This window comes from Sipha flava, unplaced genomic scaffold (genome assembly GCF_003268045.1).
Source record: "Sipha flava isolate LNK unplaced genomic scaffold, YSA_version1 18487_pilon_pilon, whole genome shotgun sequence".
Classification (NCBI taxonomy): Eukaryota; Metazoa; Arthropoda; class Insecta; order Hemiptera; family Aphididae; genus Sipha; species Sipha flava.
The window spans coordinates 1-9,563 of record NW_020272312.1 but is presented as its reverse complement, the minus strand read 5'-3'; the positions used below and the strand labels follow the sequence as shown (position 1 = coordinate 9,563).

General features: G+C 28.3%; 2 protein-coding genes across 2 annotated transcripts; both read right to left on the bottom strand.

Moving 5' to 3' along the window:
- Positions 1–580: 580 nt before the first annotated feature.
- Positions 581–3,233, bottom strand: LOC112681059. The gene is made up of 6 exons (XM_025551319.1): positions 3,168–3,233; positions 2,786–2,877; positions 2,308–2,397; positions 1,893–1,983; positions 1,200–1,363; positions 581–695 (listed from the first exon to the last, which is right to left on the bottom strand). Coding segments are annotated over exons 1-6 (510 nt in total). The 5' UTR covers positions 3,170–3,233; the 3' UTR covers positions 581–624.
- A 1,715-nt stretch (positions 3,234–4,948) lies between these two features.
- LOC112681058 (piggyBac transposable element-derived protein 4-like) lies at positions 4,949–5,953 on the bottom strand. Its single transcript, XM_025551318.1, has one exon. The coding sequence runs from the start codon at positions 5,951–5,953 to the stop codon at positions 4,949–4,951; it is 1,005 nt and encodes a 334-aa protein (XP_025407103.1).
- Positions 5,954–9,563: the final 3,610 nt, after the last annotated feature.

The window sequence follows — 9,563 nt, the reverse complement described above, 5'->3', positions numbered from 1 at the left end:
CTAAATAGATAATCAACTCATTTTACGATCATCAATGATTATTATTTGTTTTTTTTTTTTAATCTTTTAGATATTCAATATTTACTCATAACTTTCTTTCTGAACTCAATATTTGTATTCATATTCAAATAAATAATATGAATAATACCCAGAACTTCTAACATTCGACTGAACCACAAAGTCTCAATGTTTTTTTAGATCAATATTAATAATAAAACTGGGATAATGAATAAAGTAATAAAAGTCTAGTAAATAATTTGTTTTACAAAATATTTCTATATTACTGTTACTTAACATTTAAGGCCTTACGCATCCTTAACGGATTTTTGAAAAATATATTTTTTATGAACTAATACTATTACTAATACTAATATTATACTTAACTAATACATTTTAATGATAATTGAACAATTTTATGACATTTTACAGTGTTATATAGCTAAATCAATAAGTTCATTAATAAACTAAGAATATAAAAGTAAAAAATATTATTATTTGTTATGCATTAACACAATAAGTAATATTAAAAAAAAAAATTGATAATTAATTATTATATTTATTAATAAAGTATTATGACCTAAAGTATATGAATATTCATCTTCATTCTCCAAGTGATTTAACTTTTTACTCCTTTACAGTTTTAAGCTCACCCAGAGAAGCTAAGCATGTCAAACGAACAGCATACTGACGAAACTCTGAAATATTAAACAATCATAATTAATTACAGACAAGAAAGTTAAGACTAAATAATTTTATAGTTGAATTTAAACATGAGTTAAATAATAATGGTTAAATAAATAAATTCAAATTAGTAAAAGATGGACCACCTCAGTGTTTTATTGCTTGAACATACGGCTAAGTATTGAATTGTAATAGAATAGAGTTAGTACATTTTGTAAATATATTGTTTGGGTCTAGTGTAAACTATATTTATTTTTATTCAATTAGTATATAGATTATTTTTTCCTATTGAGATTTATAAAATACTTGTAGTTATAGATAATTGAATGTATAATTATATTAAAAGACCCTAAAATATTTGTACCCAACTCAACCCAAATGAATACGGTCAATATAAAAATATAATAATATATATAACCTAACCATATGGCTGACTTTTTGCTATAGGTGTACTAAATTATATTGTATGCTATTGAAAGAGGGGAATTTGTGTTGCACTATGCTATTAAGATACTGACCTAATTTATTCATGTATTCCTTTGCAAGCATGACGGCTTTGCATAAATCTTCTTGTACTTTTTCATTGTCCACATCTGCAGGCCTAGTGGTGGTTGGTGTTGTTGGAATAGGAAATTCTTTGAGAGTAAATAATTTTTTTACTTCAGATAAATTTTCCTTAGCCCTGTATATTGCATGACAATATTTATATATTAGAAATAATATTTTACAAATTGGTTTAACTTTTACAATTTATTAATAGTAGTATAAACATTTATAAAAACTACGAAGAAACATTGGTGGTTTAGTTATTAATCTTAGACTTCAGAAACTATTGTTTGTTATATTTTTATTAATTAAATATTTTTTCATACACACAGAAATTATAATAATTGGAGTTGTAGTGTTTGGAGATGAATGTATTCAAGTTTGGAGAGCATCGCTAGAATTTTTAAAAGATGCTGAGCCAAACTAATATTTCTAATCATATGAACAAATACATACCATTTTTTAAACGAACAAAATAAAAAAAATCGAGAAAAGTAATTATATAAAAGTTACTGACATTAACATACAAATTCGATCATAATACCATAGTGAAAATTAAATAATTTATTAAATGATAATTAATTAGTAATTAAATAATATTCTGTAAACTAAAACACATTTTTATTAGATCATATTAATCATGTATAAATAAATAAATTAAATACTTAGAATCGGGGCATGTCATCTTCGAATTGCTTAGGTCACACTCATTAAAACAGCATTTGCTATTGATGCCGCTGCTCCATGGCAAGAAAGCTAAAAAAAAAAAGTACATTTATATTATCACGCTCTAGCGGCTAATTCATAATATACGATTCATAATTATTAATTAAGCGTGAAATAAAAACTCGCGTTTACTTAAGTTTGATCCGCATAAAGTTCCGTACCTATAAGCAAGGATTAGGACAATTGTAGATCAAAAATATTTTTTGTTCTTAAGTTATAATAAATGATATTTAAATAATAACATAATGTCCTATGTATTCCTTATTATTATAAAAATACCATGCGCTAACCTATTAGGTACGTGACTAATTTTTTTTTATATATATGATGTACAATAAAAAAATGTTGACTCACCTGCAGGACGTCCGGTGTATCTCATGACGCAAGATGTAAGTATAACGTCCGGTAAAATGGTCAAACAAATATTTCTGGTATTGGTCCAATCTAATACACAAAAATTTATATTAAAACCGCTGTATAGAAACGCAATTAAAGTTATATTATCTGACACATAATGTAAATAAAACACATATATGAAAATAACATTTTCTCAAAAAAGGAGGGGAACAAGTCCCTTTTTTAAATTACACTACGTATGTTGTAGGTACATAGTAATATATATTTTGAACGATTTTCGAGCCGCCTCCTCAAATTTCAAGCACTTTTTGGGCGTTTTGAAAAAAGGTTTATAGAAATCAGATAATAAAACTGTTAAAAATATAAGGCGTAAAAAAAACATTATTTTGATGTAGGTATTAAGGAAACAATTTTTCCACAACAATTGCAGAGCATTGCTTGAAATAGCATGTGAATATAAAAAAATAATAATTACTCAATAATCTTGAAAGTTCCAAGTTGGAAACATTACGTCCCATGGTTTGGCAAGCCAATGACAATAGTACGATAAAAATAAGTTTGACATTCCTGAAAAATACAAGCATATGAAAATATAAAATTAAAATTAACTTATACTTACAAAATAAGATATAATACACAATTTTATTTAGAACTAATATAATACATTTACATTTGATTATCTCTTTCCTTTGTATACTTCAAACCATTTTCATATTTAAGTTTTTGTCTATAAATAGTTTGACTGTAATGACTGACTTTAATAAAATTACTCTACATCTCAAATATATTCAAGATATGTCAACATTCTTGTAGATGTTAATAAAAATAAATTAAAACCATTCAATATTAGTACTTACATGTTTAAGCCTTTAGGTTAGGTTTAAGCCTTCGGTTGTAAGAACCTGGTTGTGAAATGATGTGCTAGAAAGTAAAAAATAAAAAACAAAATTAGTCGATTTTTGTAGATTAGTTATTTTTAAATCAAATTTAATTTTTATTATGGACACTTTTTAAATTAAACCTTTAATCATAGTTTTAAAGTTGATCTAATAAATTGAATTGTTTCTTATATGATCTACATCTATATTTTATATAATTAAATGTTAATGCGTTATTATAAACATAGAGAAAAACCATCGTTATTGAAATAGTTATTGAATTACATATTGATAAAAAGTATTTGATTTGTTTGTTTTATTAACTCTAATACACCAAAATAGAACAAATGCTTATACGTGAAATAGATAAGTATATTATACGGAATTTGATCAAATAAATCATTAATGACTGTAAGATGTTTTGGAAATTGAATACAAGGCTAACCTTACATAAATGTTAACATACTCGTAATAATAAAAAATGGTAAAATTAAATTAAATTAATTTTTTGTTTCGTCGAAAATTAGTAGGTAGTATTTTATGTAATAGTATCATTATTCATTCGTCTCAGGAAAAAGGAGCTTTGCGTATAAAATATAATTAATTAACCCGTCGTTGGTACACATATAGTTTGTAACATGATTGTTACACTGTGAGCGCGGCGCTTACACTTCACTTTTATTATTATTATTAATTGATCTATTAACTTAAAAAATCAAACCATATCTAGAATTATGTATATTTTTATCCTTCACTAAAAAGTATATAAATACTTTTTATGTACATTTCATAATTTATAAAATAAAATAAAAACCTACAATCTCATTCCAAAAATAAATATTTTTTTTCATATAAAGAAATACAAATTAATTAAAACCTTAATATAAATGAAAATTTATAAACTATTAAATTTATGACTTTGGTCTATTCACTTTCTGTAGTATTTGTTTCGTTATGATCGTTACAGCAGGATACGCATGTGCTCATCGTATGCTCCTTACATATTGGCACGCTGCATTTTACGCACTTGGTCTACGAAATTATTTCAAACAAATAATGATTAATTATATATAATATTATTATTATTATTATTATTATTATGTATTCATAAAAAATATTTCCTCACCATGGTCTTTCGATTTTTTCTTATTGGACAAAATACGCACTTCGGACGATGTTCAGTATTTGAACGTTCAGGGACTTCATTTTCTGTCTTGGTGTAACCAGTTAATTTTATTATTCTTTGTCGAATACTTGTACGCAAAGTAGGCATCTGCAATCGTTCTAACATAAACGGTTTTGTAAGTTCTTTTCCCAAGGTTTTTAGAAATTCTCGACGACTTAGGTAAATTCCTGTATTTTCTCGAAAAATAATTTGGCTATTTATGCCTCCTATGTTCATCAAAGAGAAAAAATGGTCAATGGCCACCTGCAACTTATTCTAGCCACAGAGTATTCGCCCTTCATTTCGTCCACGCAATCCACGCCACCTTTTGTACTGTTGTAATACGTAATCACCTCTGGTTTTCTTTCTTCAGACTCCGGATCAATGACACCTTGTTCGTGCATAGTGAAAATAAGCAATACATTTTTATTTTTTTTTGGTACATATGATGTAAGCAATATGTCTTTGTCATAACCAAACATCGTAGAGTTCAATTGCCTTTTTTTAGTTTCTAAAAAACAAAGGGGAATTTCACGTTTGTTTTTACGAAGTGTACCAACTACAGTTGTATTGTGATTTTTTAGTAGATCAATTGCTAGTTATACCAGTTATCCATGGTGATATTACGACCGGTTTTCGTTATTGGGGCGATTAATCTTTTCACGACACTTGCAGGGTTATTGTCACATTTATAAGGCCCATCGGGCTGGGTCCCAACGTACACTTCCATTTTTGACATATAAAAGGTGCGAGAGTCGACTAAGGCCTGAATTTTTATACCATATTTGTTAGGCTTACTTGGGATGTACTGTTGGAAACTACAACGGCCTCGAAAACCTTCGAGCATTTCATCTATAGTTACATTTGCCCCCACTGTATAACAGTTCTCGCAGCGTAGAACAAAGTCTTCAAATACAGAACGAATGGCTGCAAGCTTATCAAATTGTTTTCTTTGGACCCGTGTACCTATATCGTCAAATCTCATTGCTCTTAGAAGAATATAAAATCGTGCTTTTGGCATAACTGCTCGAAAATACTCGGGGGATAAGCCATCGTTTGACCATAAATCATCAAGGTTGAGATGATGACTACGTAGAACACCGGCCAAATATAACAGTCCAAAAAGTGCGTTTATTTCGGATTTTGATGTTTCGCGTACCATATGTTGTTGTGTATATTTTGAACGAATTTTATCGAGATAAATGTATTTTACTATATCGTCAATAATGGAATTAGAAAAAAATAAGTTCCAGCACTCTAAAATAGAATTTGCATCGCGACCTATTTGTTTTACGCCTGGTAAACGTAAAACAATGTTACGTTGTCGAGTACGTACATTTCTAGGAGGAGCGTCCTTATACCATTTTGTTTGTTTATCTTTCCCTAAGTAGTTAGAATTCTGTGCTATAGGACTACGACTTCTTGAACGAGAGGTTTTCGAAGTATTTGATCTATGCGTAGGTTCAGAAATGTCACTTTCAGACTTATTTTCACGTAATTCGACGGGATCTCCATAACTAGGATCAGCATCGGTATCGTCTGAGTCATCTAAAAAAACTTCTTCGGTCTCTTCTAACCACGAAATAACTTTATTGGCCATGATAAATTAAAAAATAATAAAAACACGTGTACGTAATTGACTACGGCGGTGGTGTTAAAAATATTGCGCGGTTAGTACAGTGTTAGCGCGACGCTCACTTAATCGGTACTGTCGACTTTGTCTAATGATAACTGATAGGCAATGACAAATAGCGTAATTATTTATTTTTATAAATATTTATAGACATGTTATTTGAAGGTATTTATAGTATCAGATCAATTCAATAATATTTGTACGAATAACGCTCGAAATGCTATCTGTGTGAGCGACGCGCTCACATGTGTACCAACGACGGGTTAAATCATTATATGATAACAGCATGAAAACGTAAACACATATTTATAAGTTTCAATAATCACTCATCAAAATTATATTCTCATCGCGGTGCATACCTACATGTAAAATATACGTTTTATGTCGAATTATTTCATATACTATAAGATTACGCTATACGCTATTTTATTTGATGTTATTGTACATTCGTGATAATCAGATTAAATTAATACATTTTGGAATGAATAACAATTTGTTCATTAATTTTTAACACCCCCGAACTATTTTTTGCGACCCCTAAGTGGTTAACATTTTAAGACAGTTAAAATAAAATATCTACTAAACTATCTTCCATAATATAAACACCGGCTATCATATTTTATAAAAAGTTGTTAAATACTTTTTTTAAAAAATTTTTAGGCCCCAAGTTAAGATTTGCACATCAGCTTCATACTGTATGAATTTTTTCGATGACATGCATCGATGCATAGAAAAGAAGGTGAACCACAATCGAAGTGTATGATTCACATAATGCTTTGTTGCTCGAAGCACCCTCCAAACTAACAACGAATTATGAAATTGTTATTTTGGAATTTCATTCGACGGTTTAAAATATTACAATAAGCGAATGAAACCACCAATGGAGCAGACCATCTACTAGGACATTTAGGCCAGGTGCTACTTATATATATAAAACAGATTTTCATGTGAGCGCATATACATTTTGTCGATGACTTGCGTCGATGCATAAAAAAGAAGTTGAATCACAATCGAAGGGTACGATTCATATATGTTTTGTTGCCCGTAGCACCCTCCGAAATGACAACGATTTATGGAATTGTTTGTAATGCACACTTTATACGTGTATGCATTGACAATTAATTTTGTTGGGCGCCAATTTGTAGCTGTATTAACTACAAATAATTAAATATAAAATACTGTATAATAATAATTTTTTACGTTTATTTAGATTATACCATTAACATAAGCGTGCGCACGGGGTAGTCAGGGTAGGCACTTGACTACTCTGCGAACAACAGAACAACTACCCCCCCCCCCTTACATGTTTGACTATTTCAACATGTCCGTAAAAGGTAAAATGTAAGAAATAAGAATATTGGAAAAATTAAAAAATATATATCGTTGTTAATAACTTACTGCCATGATAAAAAAAATTCTATCGCGACCACACGGGTTAATTTCAGTTAACGAAATCTGATATCACAACAGTACATGCTATCACCATTGATAATACAAAGAATAGATTTAATTTAATTTAATAATAAATATTTTTGTTTTATTTTCTATCAACCATGAGCATAGAATCGGTATTTAAACCGTAATGGTGGTACTGGTAGCTGCTGCACAGTGCACTGTTATCATTTAGTAAAAAATAATAATAATAATAATTGCTCCGTATGGTGTACGCCATTGAATAATATGATAAGGTATACGTGTGTACTGTGTCGTGTTTTAAGTTTTTTTCCAAAAGTGACTAACGAATTGCTTGAAATACGAAACATATTATAAATTATTTAATAAGTTATATGTTAATTTAAAATTGTGATTTTAATCTCAAAAAGTTTTTCATTGAGACATTGACAATGAAAAAACAAAAAACCTTATCTGATTATTTCAACAATAATACACCAAGACCAAGTACAAGTAATTCAAGTAAGTAAAAATATTAAGTATTTTTATCTTTATTAACAGCTTGAACTTATTAAATACACTTATTTGATATTTTGTATTTTTACATGAAAAATGTAAATACCTAACTACATAGTACATCACTACATCAGTTTATTTAATTTAAATAATAGTACACTATGTAAAATTATTAAATTTGTAAGTAATTGTCTGTATTAATCAATTAGGTACACAATCAGATACACATATATTGTTGGAGGAATCAGAGGTAGACAATCCTTTACCTTATTCGAGTGTTTCATCTATTACAAAAAATTCAACTGGTAATTGGTATTATTTACTATTAATAAGTAATGCTATGAATAAATTTTCTTAACATTTTTTTTTTTTGTGGTGAGATATCATTTGTGATTAACTATAGTCTGTAACTACAACTTGTGTTTCCCAATTACTTTTTTTTTATAAGTGTTAAATATATTGTGTTAGCTGTTTTTGTTAATTTGTATTGTTGTTCTTAATATTATATGTAACTAACTTATTACTTATGTATTGTTTTGTATTTAACGTATATGTTACTGTATTATTATTGTACTAATTAGTGATTAGATATGTGTTCTGAGATCTGTTAACTCTAACCATGACCCAAAGACTCAACTGTGAGCAAAAAAATTGAAAATGTATGTTAATAAAGTAAGTAATATTTAATATAAATTTTAAAACATTGTCTATAACTTATAACTATATAATAAGTTTTTTTTTCTTATGAAAAAATAATATATTTATAGAAAAAGATTAATATACTAACACTAAATAATTAATAACAAAATAAAAGTCTAATTCCTATGTAGTATTGAAGTCCTGAACAATTCAATAACTTCTAATCATTTAGTTTAATTTCTTTTCACACATTTTTTTCCCTATCAAATTTTTCATATTTATAACAGATTCAATTGATGAGGATTTTACCGGACTGCATCCTGATGATCCTAAATGCTCTTTACCTATAAATCGTCTAGAATTGAAAGATCGGATTTTGAGAGGTCCTTTTCAACCTGTGATGACAATGTTCCCAAGAAGAACAATAAGTGGTGTTCAACGTAGTTTTCATAAAAATTGGTATGAACAATTTACATGGCTTGAGTATAGCCCAAAAAATGATTGTGCGTTTTGTTTTCCTTGTCGGGTATTTAAAAGTTCTTCCGGAATCAATGTTGGGCAATCAGATATTACATTTTCAAAAAATGGTTTTAGTAATTGGAAAATGGCAAGTCAAAAGTTTAAGTTACACCAAACTTCTAGATCACATTTAAACAGTGTTACATCAATGACTGATTTTTTAAATTCCAAGTCAATAGATTTGCTTTTAGTGGAAGAAAACAAAAAGTTACTTAATGAAAGGGAGAAAAAAAAAAATAACAATCGATGTATAATGCATAGACTAATAGATATAACATTGTGCCTTGGTATTGGGGGAAAACCATTTCGTGGACACAATGAAAAAGAAACTGATGCCCATAGAGGGCTTTTTTTGGATTTAGTCAGACTTTTAACGAAATACGATCCTATTTTAAAGGAACATTTTGATTCTGGACCCCGTAACGCATTATATCATAGCAACCGCATACAAAATGATATTATAGCATCAATAAACAGTGTTAAAAAATAAATTGAAATCTGTTATAAAAAA

Coding starts and splice junctions, on each gene's coding strand:
- LOC112681059 (XM_025551319.1), bottom strand. Junction 2,398..2,785: donor GGAACTTTCAAGATTATTGA/GTAATTATTATT, acceptor TTTGTGTATTAG/ATTGGACCAATACCAGAAAT. Junction 1,364..1,892: donor ATGACATGCCCCGATTCTAA/GTATTTAATTTA, acceptor TGCAATATACAG/GGCTAAGGAAAATTTATCTG.
- LOC112681058 (XM_025551318.1), bottom strand. CDS start 5,953: ATGGCCAATAAAGTTATTTCGTGGTTAGAAGAGACCGAAGAAGTTTTT.